The sequence below is a fragment of the Stenella coeruleoalba genome (genome assembly GCF_951394435.1).
Source record: "Stenella coeruleoalba genome assembly, chromosome: 19".
Lineage (NCBI taxonomy): Eukaryota > Metazoa > Chordata > Mammalia > Artiodactyla > Delphinidae > Stenella > Stenella coeruleoalba.
Window position 1 is genome coordinate 13,600,175 of NC_137165.1, and position 15,730 is coordinate 13,615,904.

A 15,730-nucleotide genomic window follows, 5' to 3' on the forward strand; every position below is an offset into this window, starting at 1 on the left:
GAAGTGTGGAGTCGACCACTGGACCGCCAGGGAAGTCCCTCACCAAGTTCTTACAGTTTTCCAAGTACAGGTGTTTTATCTCCTTGGATTGAGTTATTCCTAGTTGTTGTTTGGTTTCGTTTGGGTTTTTTTGGTTTTTTGTTTTTTAGATTTTTTTTTTCCCCCTTGGTCGTACTGTGCAGCATGTGGGATCTTAGTTCCCCAACCGGCATTGAACCTGTGCCCCTTGCATTGGAAGCATGGAGTCTTAACCACTGGACCACCAGGGAAGTCCCTGGTTTGGTTTGGTTTTTTGATGCAATCATAAACGGGATTGTTTTCATAATTTCTCTTTCTGATAGTATTCAGAAATGCAATAGATTTCTCTACGTTAATTTTGTATCCTGCCATGTTACTGAATTCATTGATGAGTTCTGATAGTTTTTTGGTGGTGTCTTTAGGATTTTCTATGTATAATATCATGTCATCTGCAAACAGTGACAGTTTCACTTTTTTCCAATTTGGAATTTTTTTTTAATTATATTTATTTATTTATTTTTGGCTGCATTGGGTCTTCGTTGCTGCGTGTGGGCTTTCTCTGGTTGCAGCGAGCGGGGGCTACTATTTGTTGTTGTGTGAGGGCTTCTCATTGCGGTGGCTTCTCTTGTGGAGCACAGGCTCTAGGCCTGCGGGCTTCAGTAGTTGTGGCACGTGGGCTCTGGAGAGCGCACGCTCAATAGTTGTGGCACATGGGCTTAGTTGCTCCACAGCATGTGGGATCTTCCCAGACCACGGCTCAAACCTGTGTCCCCTGCATTGGCAGGCAGATTCTTAACCACTGCGCCACCAGGGAAGTCCCTGGATTTCTTTAATATCTTTTTCTTGTCTGGTTGCTGTGGCTAGGACTTTCAATAATGTGTTGAATAAAAGTGGTGAGAGTGGGCATCCTTGTCTCACTTCTGATCTTAAAGGAAATTCTTTCAGCTTTTTTTTTTTTTAATTTTTTGGCTGTTCCGCATGGCATGTGGGATCTTCCCTGCGCCACCAGGGAAGCCCAACTTTATGTTTTTATTGAAATGAAATTCACACTTTTAAAGTATACAATTCAGTGGTTTTCATTATATGCATAAAATTGTGCAGCCATAACCACTAATTCCAGAACATTTTCATCACCCCACAAAGAAACCCTATACCCATGAGCAGTCACTCACTCCCCATGTCCCTCCCTGCCCCAGTCCTCTGGCCACCCCTAATCTACCTCCTGTCTGTATGGATTTGTTTCTTCTGGACATTTCATATAAATGGATCATGTATGTGACCTTTTTCATTTGGTTTCTTTCACTTAGTATAATGTTTACAAGGTTTATCCATGTTGTAGCATACATCAGTATTTCAGTCCTTTTCATGGCTAAATAATATTCCATAATATGGCTGTACACCATTTTGTTTATTTGTCAGTTGATGGACATTTGGTTTTTTTCTATTTTTTGGCTATTATGAATAATGCTTTTGTGAACATTTGTGTACGTATTTTTGTGTGGACATATGTTTTTATTTCTCTTGGGTATACACCTAGGAGTAGAATTGTTGGGTCATATGGTAACTCTCTTTAACCTTTTGAGGAGCTGCCAGGCTGTTTCAATGTGGCTGCACTATTTCATATTCCTACCAGCAGTATATGAGAGTTCCATTTTCTCCACATCCTTGTAACTATCTTATAGCCATTGCAGTGGGTGTTAAGTAGTATCTCATAGTGATTTTGATTTATACACACTTCCCTAATGACATTGAGCTCAAATCTTTCTTGAGAACTAGGGAGAATATGACTAATTGTATCTGGTGGTTCCTAGCCACACACCCTGTCCCTGCAATGACTTATCTATAATTTACTTCTTTTTCACTATCTTCAGATTGTGAATAAGTGGAACACAGCTCTTATTGGCCTTATGACATACTTTCGGGAGGCTGTGGTGAACACCCAGGAGCTCCTGGACTTGCTGGTGAAGTGTGAGAACAAGATCCAGACACGAATCAAGATTGGCCTCAACTCCAAGATGCCGAGTCGCTTCCCCCCTGTCGTGTTCTACACCCCTAAGGAGTTGGGTGGACTTGGCATGCTCTCAATGGGCCATGTGCTCATCCCCCAATCTGACCTCAGGTAGGACTTGGCTGAAAATCTTGCTAGACCCTGAGGGAAGGAGATGTTTCTTTATTTTCAGTTTTTATTTTTTATCTAATCTTGGTTGTGTCCCCAAACAGGTGGTCCAAGCAGACAGATGTAGGTATCACACACTTTCGTTCAGGAATGAGCCATGAAGAAGACCAGCTGATTCCCAACTTGTATCGCTACATACAGCCCTGGGAGAGTGAGTTCATTGATTCTCAGCGGGTCTGGGCTGAGTATGCACTCAAGAGACAAGAGGCCATTGCGCAGAACAGGTGGGCATCCAGGAGGGCATAGCAGTCCTTTTGAGTGGTGTGACCTTTGAGTCCTGCCTGGAGGTCAGGAGTAGAGCATGCCGTATTTTTATGGAGTCGAGGAAGTAGGTTGTATGTCTGACCCTGTTTATCCTTGGCCAGGGAGGAATGCTGAACTCTTCATATGAGTATTTGTTTTAACTTTGATCTTTTTTCCTTGGCAGACGACTGACCCTAGAAGATCTAGAGGATTCATGGGATCGTGGCATTCCTCGAATCAACACCCTCTTCCAGAAGGACCGGCACACACTGGCTTATGATAAGGGTTGGCGTGTCCGAACTGACTTTAAGCAGTACCAGGTACGTGGAGGGGATAGTGGAGAGATTTTCCCTGAATCAGGAGAGTCTGTGGCCATGCTGGGAACCTGGAGCAGTGGGCACCCAGAAGCTTCACCGTGCCTACCTTGCCATCTAGGTTTTGAAGCAGAACCCTTTTTGGTGGACACACCAGCGGCATGATGGAAAGCTCTGGAACCTGAACAACTACCGTACAGACATGATCCAGGCCCTGGGTGGTGTGGAAGGCATTCTGGAACACACTCTCTTCAAGGGCACTTACTTCCCTACCTGGGAGGGGCTTTTCTGGTGAGGATTCTGTTCTCCCCTTACAGTGACCTCTCACATGTCACAGCCCTGTGAGCTCATCCCTCATATGCTTTTGTGTTCTACTGCGGTGTTTCCCACACAGCCACCCCAGGAGGTCAGCAGTGCTCTGGGGGATGGCAGGATGTCACTTTACCTCGTCTCTTCTGCTTCCCAGGGAGAAGGCCAGTGGTTTTGAGGAGTCTATGAAGTGGAAGAAACTAACCAATGCTCAGCGATCAGGATTGAACCAGATTCCCAATCGTAGATTCACCCTCTGGTGGTCCCCAACCATCAACCGAGCCAACGTGAGTGTGATTGATAGACATGGGAGATGGGAAGCTAAAAACAAGAGTTTCTACTTCCTTAATTATGTCCTGAGAACCTCTCGGTCTCTAGTGTCGCTCTTTTTTTCCGTCAGGTATACGTAGGCTTTCAGGTGCAGCTGGACCTGACAGGTATCTTCATGCACGGCAAGATCCCCACACTGAAGATCTCTCTCATCCAGATCTTCCGAGCTCACCTGTGGCAGAAGATCCACGAGAGCATCGTTATGGACTTGTGTCAGGTGGGCTAGAATTGAGGGCAGACGATGCCACAAAAAGTCAGGTCGGCTCTCTCTTTTGGGTATGGGAAATCCACCCTCAGAGCTCCAAGGATGAGACTTCTGTTGTGGTCCCAGGTGCCACATTATCTTAAGTTCTATGAGCCCTCATTCTAAGTGGGCTTCCATAACCAGTCATAACCTTTCCACCTTTGCCTCCAGGTGTTTGATCAGGAACTGGATGCACTGGAAATTGAGACAGTACAAAAGGAGACAATCCACCCCCGAAAGTCCTATAAGATGAACTCTTCCTGTGCAGATATCCTGCTCTTTGCCTCCTATAAGTGGAATGTCTCCCGGCCCTCATTGCTGGCAGACTCTAAGTAAGTGCCTTACGACCCAGCCCTAGGCATCTAAGAAGCTTAGTTTTACTATTCTAGCAGCACTACTTTAGAAATTGTCCCTGGTTGCCTTTCTTTCTAATTTGAAACAAGTTCTACCCCTGATTCTGTTAACACCCTCAGCCAGGTCTGCTAATTCTCTGGTGGGTCTTCTGATCTGGAACAGGCAGAGGGGTTGGTTTTGAGATTCAGACGTAGTAATTGAGAGTTCTTGTGGCTCTGGGGATATTGGTTGTGCCAGTGTCTTCCTGGAAGCCTAGACTCCTGACCCCCTTCCACTGTCAGGGATGTGATGGACAGCACCACCACTCAGAAGTATTGGATTGACATCCAGTTGCGCTGGGGGGACTATGATTCCCATGACATCGAGCGCTACGCCCGGGCCAAGTTCTTGGACTACACCACAGACAACATGAGTATCTACCCTTCGCCTACAGGTGTGCTCATTGCCATTGACCTGGCCTATAACCTGCATAGGTAAGTTGAGGCTCAGAAGCATGTATTGATATTTTTCATCAGCCCCACACTTTGTTGTATTTATTTGTTTATTTTTTAAAGATTTATTTATTATTTATTTTTGGGTGCGTCGGGTCTTAGTCACGGCACGCGGGATCTTTGTTGAGGCATGCAGAATCTTTTGTTGTGGCACACGGGCTCTTCGTTGTGGCACGCGGGCTTCTCTCTAGTTGTGGTGTGCGGGTTTTCTCTAGTTGTAGCACGCAGGTTCTAGAGTGCATGGGCTCTGTAGTTGTGGCGTGTGGGCTCTGTAGTTTGCGGCGCGCAGGCTCTCTAGTTGAGGTTCGATGATGAAGATGGCCCCATTGAGAGGCTTGGTGGTCAGGTTCCCTTCAAAGGTCTAAGGAATGAGTGAGAGCTCAGTAGTTGTGGCGCACGGGCTTAGACACGCCGTGGCATGTGGGATCTTAGTTCCCGGACCAGGGATCGAACCTGCGTCCCCTGCATTGTAAGGCGGATTCTTTACCACTGAACCACCAGGAAGGAAGTCCCTTAATTTTTATTTTACATTGCAGTATAGTTGATTTACAATGTTGTGTTAGTTTCAGGTGTACAGCAAAGTGATTTAGTTATATGTATGCATATATCTATTGTTTTTAGGATATTTTTCCCATATAGATTATTACAGAGTATTGAGTAGAGTTCCCTGTGCTATATACAGTAGGTCCTTGTTGATTATCTATTTTATATATAGTAGTATGTATATGTTAATCTCAACCTCCTAATTTATCCCTCCCCCCCTGCCCCGTAGTTTAATATACACGTGTTTTTTTTAGTTTGCCCAGGTGAGGTGAGGTTAGCCGTTTCCTCCACTGGTGTCACTGACTCTTTCTTTCCTGCCTCTATGTACATGAGCAGGCACTCATTCTCAGCCTGACCAACAGCCTTTTCTTCCTCTGTAGAGTCGCAGTTTGCCTTGTTCCTGGGACTGCCAGCCTGGTCTTGACCTTTCTTGCCTCTTCCACCCTCACAGTGCCTATGGAAACTGGTTCCCTGGCAGCAAGCCCCTCATACAGCAGGCCATGGCCAAGATCATGAAGGCAAACCCTGCCTTGTATGTGTTACGTGAACGGATCCGTAAAGGGCTGCAGCTTTATTCATCTGAGCCCACCGAGCCCTATCTGTCCTCTCAGAACTACGGTGAACTCTTTTCCAACCAGATTATCTGGTTTGTGGATGACACGAATGTCTACAGAGTGACTATCCATAAGGTGAGAGTTAGATGCAGCGTGTGGGTGTGGGGCTCTGTATATGCCTGTGGGAGGGTGGCCGGGCAAGTGTGTGCATATTGCGAGGAAGGCAGGCTGGTTGTGTCTAGACTGTGCTAACTGATGTAATCATTCCTTAGACCTTTGAAGGGAACCTGACCACCAAGCCCATCAATGGGGCCATCTTCATCTTCAACCCACGCACAGGGCAGCTGTTTCTCAAGATAATTCACACATCTGTGTGGGCTGGACAGAAGCGTTTGGGGCAGGTGAGCATGTTAAAGGGTAGAGAGGCTGTAGAACTTCGCTGCCTCTTACTCTTTGGTATGTTGGGGGGGGGGGTGTATGTGAGAGAGAGAATCTCCCGTTTCTCTCTTTGTAAGATTCAGGACATCTCATTTAAACTTTTTTCCTGAATTACTTAACTTGGGAAGTGTTCTTCTATAAGAGGTCCAAGAATATTTGAGGTCCTTCATTACCTACAAGCTGGCATCTCTGCTTCTTGAATCTCCCATCTCTAACCTATCTTGAAGAGAGCTATGAAAAATCATCTTTCTAAAGGGAACAAGCACTCTTAAAATGTCATTTTCACCAAATCTCTTCTCCTCCTCAAAGCCTTTGGTAGCCCCTTTCTTTTTGCTGAATTAACTTTTTGGTTTCCTAGATGCTTAACATCTGGTTGGCCTGTAACCTGTCTGGCCACAGTTCCTCTTCCTCTGTAGCGTGTTTCCTCCGGCAGTCAGTCCAGGATCCTGGTATCCCAAACCCTGATGAGCATCTCCACCTCTGTGGCCTTGCGTATAGGTCTTTGCTTCTAGAATGAACTCTTCTCTTCTGTTAATCACTGTCTTACTCATCCCTTAAGACTTCTTTATTTGTGCAGCTTTTTATGACCTTAGCCTTAATTTCTCTTGTCCCTGACACAGCGTGTATATAATCAAATACTAGCTCGTGGCATTGTGTGAGCTTTGTCTGGCCAGCGAGGTTGAAACACCCTTCGGGGCAAGACCATTGGACGTTTTTTCTATACCTCTGAAGTACCTAACATTCAATAGCAGTGTGTGATAGAGACATAGTCTAATTGTTTTAAGACTAGAATTTTTAGTTCTAGTTAACCTGGGAGGGTGGAGACTGAGTTTCCATGTTCTTCTCTCTTGCTGTTTAGTTGGCTAAGTGGAAGACAGCTGAGGAGGTGGCTGCCCTGATCCGATCTCTACCAGTGGAGGAGCAGCCCAAGCAGATCATTGTCACCAGGAAAGGCATGCTCGATCCATTGGAGGTGAGAGGTGGTGAATGAGGTAGAAGGAAAGAGGGCTGAGACCTGCTGGTTCTGTTTCTAAACTTGGACTTGATCTTGTCTCAGGTGCACTTGCTGGACTTCCCCAATATTGTGATCAAAGGATCAGAGCTCCAGCTCCCCTTCCAGGCTTGTCTCAAGGTGGAAAAGTTTGGGGATCTCATCCTTAAAGCCACTGAGCCGCAGATGGTTCTCTTTAACCTCTATGATGACTGGCTCAAGACTATCTCATCGTACACGGTATGAAGCCACCTCACGAGGAGGGAGGGCCACTCTAAGAGGAGTGGGTTTGGGGTCATAGGAAGGTTCTGTGCCTTAGGTTTTCCCACAGGCCTCTTATGGGGCCATTTTCACATCTTCAGCCTGTGCATGGGCCAGTGACTCTGCATATCAAGTTGACTCATGGTGAGGGGAGCACCGTAGGGTTTGAAATGGGTTCTTGGGTCTCCTGAAAGGATAGGATGGAGGCGAGGGGAAGAACATCAAGTAGCCGACCTCCTCCCATGCTGCCACATCTCTCCCCAGGCTTTCTCCCGCCTCATCCTGATTCTGCGTGCCCTGCATGTGAACAACGACCGGGCGAAGGTCATCCTGAAGCCAGACAAGACTACGATCACAGAACCACACCACATCTGGCCCACTCTGACTGACGAGGAGTGGATCAAGGTGGAGGTGCAGCTCAAGGACCTTATCTTGGCTGACTATGGCAAGAAAAACAAGTGAGCAGTGGTGGGGATACAGATGAGAGATCCAAAAAGGGTAAAATGGGTGGCTCAGTATATGCCTTCTTGGTTTTTTGCAACATTTTAAGCTCAGAAGTTTCTCAAGAAATTGTCCTAGAGATGCCTATAGAGGAGAGGTAGGTAGTCAGTGTCTTCAGATGGTATAGGAAGTGTCCATGTCTCAGGGCTCAGGCTGACACTTGGGCGCTATTCCTTAGCAGAGGCACTGTTGCCATTTTGAGCAGGACGTTTCCTTACTGTCCATACATGGCAGGAAGTTCTAACGTCCCAGACCCCCAGATACCACAGCTAATAACACACACACACACACCCCTTCCTTCTCTCTCCTTCCTTGTCATTGTGGCAACCAAAAATGTTCACCCAGTAAGGGTGTGGACACACCAACTGTGATCGAGAACTTGTTCTAGGATTTCCGTTTTTGAGAGTTTTCCGGTTCCAGGGCACTTTTTGTTGAGGAAAAGTGGGAGGTATGGATGCTGAGCAGGTTTGAGCATGGCTGAAAGGTGTACAGGCACAGGGCCAGCCTGGGATGTGACAAATCTTATCCGTATTAGTGTATTTCCACTTCACACTTCAAGTGTCAATTGAAGGTTATCTGGGGTCAGAGTATGGGCTCCCCTGTCCCACCAAGTTACACCTTGCCGTTGGGACGTAAGTAACCAAGGGGAAGGGATCCTTGTGGTGTGACCCACACTGTCCCCACAGTGTGAATGTGGCATCACTGACACAGTCAGAAATTCGAGACATCATCCTGGGTATGGAGATCTCTGCACCATCACAGCAGCGGCAGCAGATAGCTGAGATTGAGAAGCAGACCAAGGAACAGTCACAGCTGACTGCAACCCAGACTCGTACTGTCAACAAGCATGGCGACGAAATCATCACCTCTACCACCAGCAACTATGAGACCCAGACTTTCTCATCTAAGACTGAATGGAGGGTCAGGTAGTATAAGGGGCAAGAGGGGTAGGGATGGAAAGGCCTCTGGTGCTACCTGAGGTGCTTGAGTTGATAAATGCCAACATTCTCTACCTGTTTTTAGGGCCATCTCTGCCGCCAACCTGCACTTAAGGACCAATCACATCTATGTGTCATCTGATGACATCAAGGAGACTGGTTATACCTATATTCTCCCCAAGAATGTGCTGAAGAAGTTTATCTGCATATCTGACCTTCGGGCCCAAGTGAGTATGTTTGTTCAACTAGGCCACAGTGTGTGCCAAACATTTTATGTGCCTAAAACTCACCTGAGATTTCCTGGAACTGGAGGTGCTGGTTTTGAAATTGATAGATGAGTAAATATACAAGGAGAGCCAAAACAGGGAGGGAGGAGGGTTTCGGCCCCCACCAGATACCGAAACATTATAAAGTTATGGCAATTGAGAAATGATGTATTTCCTAGAAGTTATTGGAAGAGGATATATAGAAACAGATTCGTGTGTATATAATAAATGTGTTGTATCACCTGAGGACCCACTGCATCTGTGGGATTAAGCGCGCCCTATGACCCTGAAACAGTCAGCAAAAGGAGGCTTGATCCCTGCCTCAGCACTTAACAGAACTCAAATCCAGGTGCAGTACAAATCTGAACGTAAAATACTAAACTGTAGTAGAATATTAGAAGAAAACATTTATCGTCTTAAAGTTAGGATAACCTTCTTAAACAAGACACAAAGCCATCATCAAAATTAATAATTTGTGCGTGACAAAGGGTACCACAAAAGACAAACTAAAAACAGGAAGAAAATATTTGCATAACTCTTAAGATATAGTGGGATCTAGAATAGGGAATTCTCAGAAGTTGATTTTTGTAAAAGATAACTGTAGAAGAATGGTGCGGCAAAGGAGTATGAAGGTAGTTCAGAAAAGGAACTGAAGGTGGAAAATATATGAAAAGATGGTCAACTTTACTAGTAATCAGGGAGAATCATATTTTATAAAACACCAACTTGTGGCCTCAGTCTGGTGAATTTGAAGATTGTTAGTATCCTGTGTTGGGTGAGTTTATAGGAACACAAGTTTTCTTACTTTGTTCATGACAATGTAAAATTTAAAGTACTGCTGAGTGCTGATTTTATAGATGTGTTCAGTTTGTGGAAATGCATGAGCTCTGTGCTTGTGTGCTTATTTGTTTATGGACACTATACTTAAATAAGCAACTGGGGAACGTGTGAGCAGTGCCGATTCCTGGACCCCACTTGAGATTCTGATGTGCTGAGTCTGAGGTGAGGTCTGTGTTTAACGTTTTGAATAAGCACCCCTGGTAAGTCTGAGGTGAGGTCTGTGTTTAACGTTCTGAATAAGCACCCCCAGGCATTTTTGATGCAGGAGATTCTGGCCACATTTGAGAAACTCTGTCCTTGTTCTTGGAGAAGGGAATTAAACACAGGGCTGACGGCCCCAAATCTGGGCTGGTACTAAGAATCTCTTTGGCTCTTGACCCCCTTGTCTCCAGATTGCAGGGTACCTCTATGGGGTGAGCCCACCAGATAACCCCCAGGTGAAGGAGATCCGCTGCATCGTGATGGTACCACAGTGGGGCACTCACCAGACTGTGCACCTGCCTGGCCAGCTGCCCCAGCATGAGTACCTCAAGGTTAGCGGGGGTGTAGGAGAACCGGGGCTTTCTGCTCTCAAGGTGGTGGAGGGAAGGCAGGGGTGTTACTCTCACGGGTGGGATTCCTGTCTGCAGACGGGGCTCTAAATAGCTTTTCACTGCTCTACCCATAGGAGATGGAACCCTTAGGTTGGATCCACACTCAGCCCAATGAGTCCCCCCAGCTGTCACCCCAGGATGTCACCACCCATGCCAAGATCATGGCTGACAACCCATCTTGGGATGGCGAGAAGACCATTATCATCACCTGCAGGTGGGGTTGGGCCGCCTTGGGAGGAAGTACGATGGGGCAGGCGTTGCAGGCCAGGGCCCAGGAATGGTGGCCTGAGCGCTGACTCTGTCCTCATTCCTCTTCCAGCTTCACACCAGGCTCCTGCACCCTGACAGCCTACAAGCTGACCCCCAGTGGCTATGAATGGGGCCGCCAGAACACAGACAAGGGCAACAACCCCAAGGGCTACCTACCCTCGCACTACGAGAGGGTCCAGATGCTACTGTCAGACCGCTTCCTTGGCTTCTTTATGGTCCCTGCCCAGTCCTCGTGGAACTACAACTTTATGGGTATGTGAGGCAGGGTGTGGGGGTGGTGGCGGGGCACACAGGATGGTGGGCTTGGGGTTAGGCCATCACCCTTAGCACTTGGGGCCGGACTCTGGTTTGGAGATGGCCCAGGACCCAGCAGGGTGAGGCAGGTGGACCTTGTCAACACTGGCCCTTTCCTTCTACTCCAAGGTGTTCGGCATGATCCCAACATGAAGTATGAGCTGCAGCTGGCAAACCCCAAAGAGTTCTACCACGAGGTGCACAGACCCTCCCACTTCCTCAACTTCGCTCTCCTGCAGGAGGGCGAGGTCTACTCTGCGGACCGAGAGGACCTCTATGCCTAGTTGTCTCCTCACTTCCTGCTTCAGACTCCCCAGAGGCTAGAGCCTTTTACCCTCACAGACAAGCTGGTGACATTCAACAGCTTGGCCCCATTTTCCTCTATTTTGTGCTTATGTTGTTGACCTCGTGGTGACTTGTAATTCTGAACAAAGCATAATAAATTTTGTATAAATAGGAGTTGTTGAGGTGTTTTTTTATTCCCTCAGCTCGAATTCTGGGTGTAAGGGTGGCAGAGGCCAGACTTGTTCACAGCAAGCTGCTGGACTGATCCTTGAGGCCCCCTGATATTCAGGAGCTATGGGGGTAAATATTCTCTAATCTCAGAGAACTGAAGGGGACTTGGGCCTTCACACTCCTGCTGCCATGATGACATTTGCCAATTTCCCTCCAGAATGCTGGGGAACACTCCCCGCTTTCCAGCATCTCTTGGAGCAGTCTGCAGCTGTGGTGCCCAGCCTAGCCCTTTAAGCTTTGTGTCACTCTCAATCTGTCTTGGAAACAGGCACATGGCTGGACAGTCGGCTGCCTCTGGTTGGGGCCAGTGACAGCTCTCCTACCTCTCACCTCTTGCCCGGAGAGTTGGCAGCCAAGTCAGGCCCCATGACTCCAGACACAGGGGTGGAGCCTGGTGTGGGCACTGTGGGGAGGGCTTGTCGAAAGTGACCACTTACAGCCCTGAGCCTCAGCTCCTGGACACCTGGCTGGAAGTTGGCTGTCCTGCTTCCTGTGACCTTGGGGGCTTGAACGGGACAGGGAGCAGGGCACTGAGACTCTCCTTCCCCAGCCTTTTTCCCTTAATCGCTACCCCGCCCTCTACCGTCCTAGACTGCTTCCTGGGCAAGGACTGGTTGGCCTTTTCCTTCCCCAGTTGTGGGGAGGAGGGTGTAGCAGCCCTAGTCGCCTTCGGGGGACATGGAGCCCAGGAGGGTGGGGCCTGGGGCGCACTGCTGGGGGCCTCGGGTGGCCGCGGGGTCGGGGACGGCTGCGGAGCTCGTGTACCACCTAGCGGGGGCCTTGGGCACTGAGCTGAAGGAGCTGGCGCGCCGCTTCGGGCCGGAGGCGGCGGCCGGGCTCGTGCCGCTGGTGGTGCAGGCGCTGGAGCTCCTGGAAAAGGCGGCCGTGGGGCCCGCCCCGGACTCGGTGAGTCACGGCGCCCTCCCGTAGCCGCCCGCGGGCTGGCGGGGCCCGGCCCTGACGGCGCGGCCTCTCCAGCTGCAGGTATCCGCGCAGCAGGCCGAACTCGAGCTGCGGCAGCTGCGGCAGGAGAACGAGCGCCTCTGCAGAGAGTTGCGCTCTGGGCCACAGGGTGAGTGCGGGCCTGCCGGGGACCGGGGGCGGGGAGGCTCAGGGCCTCTCCCCGCGGGCCGCCGCTGAGAACGCCCCTTCCTCAGAGGAGCGCGCTCTGCTGCGGCAGCTCAAGGAGGTGACCGACCGCCAGCGGGATGAACTCCGGGCGCACAACCGCGACCTGCGGCAGCGCAGCCAGGAGACTGAGGCGGTGAGGGCAGGGCGGGGCGACGTGCGGGGGCGGGGCTTTCCCGGCCCTCCGGCGCCCCGCCCACCAGCCCCCTTTGCTCCGCCCACAGTTGCAGGAGCAGCTGCAGCGCCTCCTGCTGGTGAATGCGGAGTTGCGGCACAAGCTGGCCGCAGTACAAACCCAGCTGCGCGCCGCGCGGGACCGCGAGAGCGAATCAGAGCGGCGGCGCGAAGCGACCTTGGAGCCCGCGCCAGAGCAGGCGCACGGCCAGGCCGCGGCGCCCGGGTGCGAGCAGAGGCAGGAGCCCGAGACGGCAGCCACGGGCACAGGAGCCCCGGGGACCCCTGAGGACCGGGTGAGTGCCTGATGAGGTCAGGGACCGGTCCGGCACTCGGGAAAGGTTTGCTGTGCTGCGTAGTTAGGGCCACCGGGAAGTTGGAAGGTAGCACGAGTGTGCGCCCCCAGCCGACCTCCGCCCCCAGTCTCGGCCAGAGCACCGGTCTGGCATCTATTGTAGCGCCCTGGCCTCCCAAGTCTCCCTGCCAGTCACCCTCTAGCGTCCCTCTCCAACCGAGGCGCCCCCCTGACCAAGCCTGTCCTTCCGCAGGCGGATGCCCTGCCGCCGCCAGGACGCCCCCCCAAGGTAGGGCAGTGCGGCTTCAGTCGAGAGGAGGTTGAACAGATCCTTCAGGAGAGGAATGAGCTCAAAGCCAATGTGTTCCTGCTGAAGGAGGAGTTGGCCTACTTCCAGCGGTGAGGGCGCAGGACAGGGGTGGGGAGGCTCGGGGGCACCACTTGCACCTGTCCCCAGGCCTCGGTTCACCCTCCTCATTCTTTGGGTCATCGATATATCCACCCTGTCGTGTGCCGGGCACTGTGCTGGGCACTGGAGGACGAGACTCGCAAAGCCCCTGCCCTCCTGGAACTTCTTCCACATGGGGTGGGCCGTTGCAAAGGGTCACAGCCGCCATCAAGGAAGTATTCCTAGGAGGGGTGACATCTAAACTAAGGTCGGGACGAGACCTCCTCTTGGCATCCCCACTGCTTTTTCTCTGCCCCTCCCCCTCCTCTGTAGGGAGCTGCTCACAGACCACCGGGTCCCCGGGCTTCTGCTCGAAGCCATGAAGGTGGCTATCAGGAAGCAACGAAGGAAGATCAAGGCCAAGATGTTAGGGACCCCAGAGGAAGCAGAGAGCAGGTAAGTCCCTGCCTCCATTCCCACTGAGCCTGGTCACCTTCTGAGCCTGTTGCCTCAGACTGTACCTGTCACCCCAATCTAGTCACACCTTGAGCCTGTCACCTAGCTTAGTCACTTCTAGAACCTAACCTGGCCTGGTCATCCCCTGAGCCTGCCGTCCTGAGCCCACCACCCTTCTCTCTGGATCGCACTGCTCCCACCTGCCATGCTCCCCGTACATCCTGCTGAAGAAACCTGCTGATTCTGCTTCTCCACAGTCAGTTTTCGGTTTCTTGTCTTGGCCGCATATCTGTTTGTTCTCAGATGGGTAAGGCTGTATCTGCAGTCTTGTCAGGGGCCTGCTGTATGTCAGGTTAGAAAATAAAAGCCTCAGGAGGGGGTTTCCCTGGCGGGCCAGTGGTTAAGACTCCGTGCTTCCACTGCAGGGGGCACGGGTTCGATCCCTGGTCGGGGAACTAAGATCCCGCATGCCGTGGGGCACGGCCAAAAAGAAAAAAAATCCTCTAGTTGTCCTCCGTCTCCCCTGCTCTTCCTTGTCTCCAGCTTTGGGGCCCCTGAAGTCTCTTTGTCTTCCCCTGCCTGCTCCTGGGGGCTGCACAGAAGGCTGAACATAGCTGGAGTCCCACTGTCCCTCAGGGCCTTGACAAATGACCCTCACAACTCCTCTCTCCTCTGCCTCAGTGACGATGAGGATGGCTCATGGCTCCTGCTCTCCAGGGATAAAGGAGACCACCTCCAGCCCCCACCCCCTGAGTCCAGAATACAGAGTTTGTATGTCGGGGGAAGAGGAAGGACAAATGTGGTGGGAGTGGAGGGACCCCACCTTTCCCACTCCACTGCGGCTCACCCAGCCGCCCTGAGCTCTGAGCATGCCTGTCCCCTCCCACTCCTCTGGTGGCCCCTTTACCTCCCCCTGCCTCATGCTGCCCTGTCGTCCTCTTGAGTCCCCTTTTTACAGCACCCCCTGCCTTTGGCCCCTATCCTTGACCTCCCTGGCATCCAGGCTCACAGCACCTCTTGGCTCTCCCCCCAGCTTGGGCCTGTGGTGTCAGGGTGGAACAGAGGCCCCTGAGGCTGAGGCCAGCATTGCGGCTACCAGCGAGAATACGGGGAGGAGAGGAGGCTCCACAGCCACCCCCATGGAGCCTGTGGGCAGCCTGACAGCCCCCAACTCCTGACCGGCCCTGCTCTGCTCTCGATGAATATCTTCATCTGGGGTCTCAGCTGCCCCAGAGGCCTGCCTGACTCCGGAGTCTGTCTGGGGGTGGACGTGTGACCTCAAATGAGGACAGGGCTCCCTCCTTCCCCGCCCTCCCCAGGCTCCTTTCTAACCCTGGCCTGAGCCAGGGTGTGACGGGGAGCTCAACCTACCTTCCTTCCTGTATCTCTGTGCCAAGCCTCCAGGGCCAGACAGAAGTGCTGCTTCTGTGAGTTTCAGTTTCCCCATCCATGAAATGGAGAGTTGACTGCCTCCCTCCCAGGTGTTTGTACGGATGGCCTAAGCTAATGTAATAAAGCAACTGCCCATGATACCCAGGAACTGCTCCATGTCTGTCTGTCAGTGGTCTGCCCCTGCCCAGCTCTGCCAGGAAGTTCCCCTTGGTTGTCACTGGCTGGGGAGGCTTCTCCCAGCGTGGACCTCCACTGGGGAGTGTGACCTAGTGGATATCCATGGCTCAACCTCTCGCCTATCCCAGTACCCGTAACTTACAGCCTCATCTTCCTGCCCCCCGCCCAGACTGAGACCAGACCCTGAAGCCCCTGCTCAGCCCTCACCATTGGCCTTCCTTTTCCTTTCTGTACGC

The 15,730-nt window shown here is 51.2% G+C and overlaps 2 protein-coding genes across 2 annotated transcripts in view; both read left to right on the forward strand.

Annotated features, from left to right (window-relative positions):
* The window catches only part of PRPF8 (pre-mRNA processing factor 8), a 36,682-nt gene extending 25,238 nt beyond the window's left edge, over positions 1 to 11,444 (forward strand). The window contains exons 25-43 of the mRNA XM_079903761.1: positions 1,890 to 2,137; positions 2,239 to 2,418; positions 2,622 to 2,757; positions 2,873 to 3,042; positions 3,218 to 3,347; positions 3,461 to 3,607; positions 3,806 to 3,966; positions 4,270 to 4,461; positions 5,474 to 5,711; positions 5,849 to 5,977; positions 6,874 to 6,987; positions 7,072 to 7,245; positions 7,531 to 7,724; positions 8,454 to 8,693; positions 8,791 to 8,932; positions 10,204 to 10,344; positions 10,479 to 10,618; positions 10,724 to 10,926; positions 11,098 to 11,444. Of these exons, the coding sequence (XP_079759887.1) occupies positions 1,890 to 2,137; positions 2,239 to 2,418; positions 2,622 to 2,757; positions 2,873 to 3,042; positions 3,218 to 3,347; positions 3,461 to 3,607; positions 3,806 to 3,966; positions 4,270 to 4,461; positions 5,474 to 5,711; positions 5,849 to 5,977; positions 6,874 to 6,987; positions 7,072 to 7,245; positions 7,531 to 7,724; positions 8,454 to 8,693; positions 8,791 to 8,932; positions 10,204 to 10,344; positions 10,479 to 10,618; positions 10,724 to 10,926; positions 11,098 to 11,252 (3,234 nt within the window). The 3' untranslated portion in view covers positions 11,253 to 11,444. The remainder of the gene's footprint in view (positions 1 to 1,889; positions 2,138 to 2,238; positions 2,419 to 2,621; positions 2,758 to 2,872; positions 3,043 to 3,217; positions 3,348 to 3,460; positions 3,608 to 3,805; positions 3,967 to 4,269; positions 4,462 to 5,473; positions 5,712 to 5,848; positions 5,978 to 6,873; positions 6,988 to 7,071; positions 7,246 to 7,530; positions 7,725 to 8,453; positions 8,694 to 8,790; positions 8,933 to 10,203; positions 10,345 to 10,478; positions 10,619 to 10,723; positions 10,927 to 11,097) is intronic.
* Positions 11,445 to 12,162: 718 nt separating this feature from the next.
* RILP (Rab interacting lysosomal protein) lies at positions 12,163 to 15,452 on the forward strand (the record flags this gene model as incomplete). The annotated part of the gene is given in 10 exon segments (XM_079905487.1): positions 12,163 to 12,390; positions 12,463 to 12,556; positions 12,642 to 12,748; positions 12,837 to 13,082; positions 13,335 to 13,480; positions 13,803 to 13,925; positions 14,607 to 14,696; positions 14,959 to 15,009; positions 15,011 to 15,060; positions 15,063 to 15,452. Coding segments are annotated over 10 exon segments (1,176 nt in total). The 3' UTR covers positions 15,104 to 15,452.
* Positions 15,453 to 15,730: the final 278 nt, after the last annotated feature.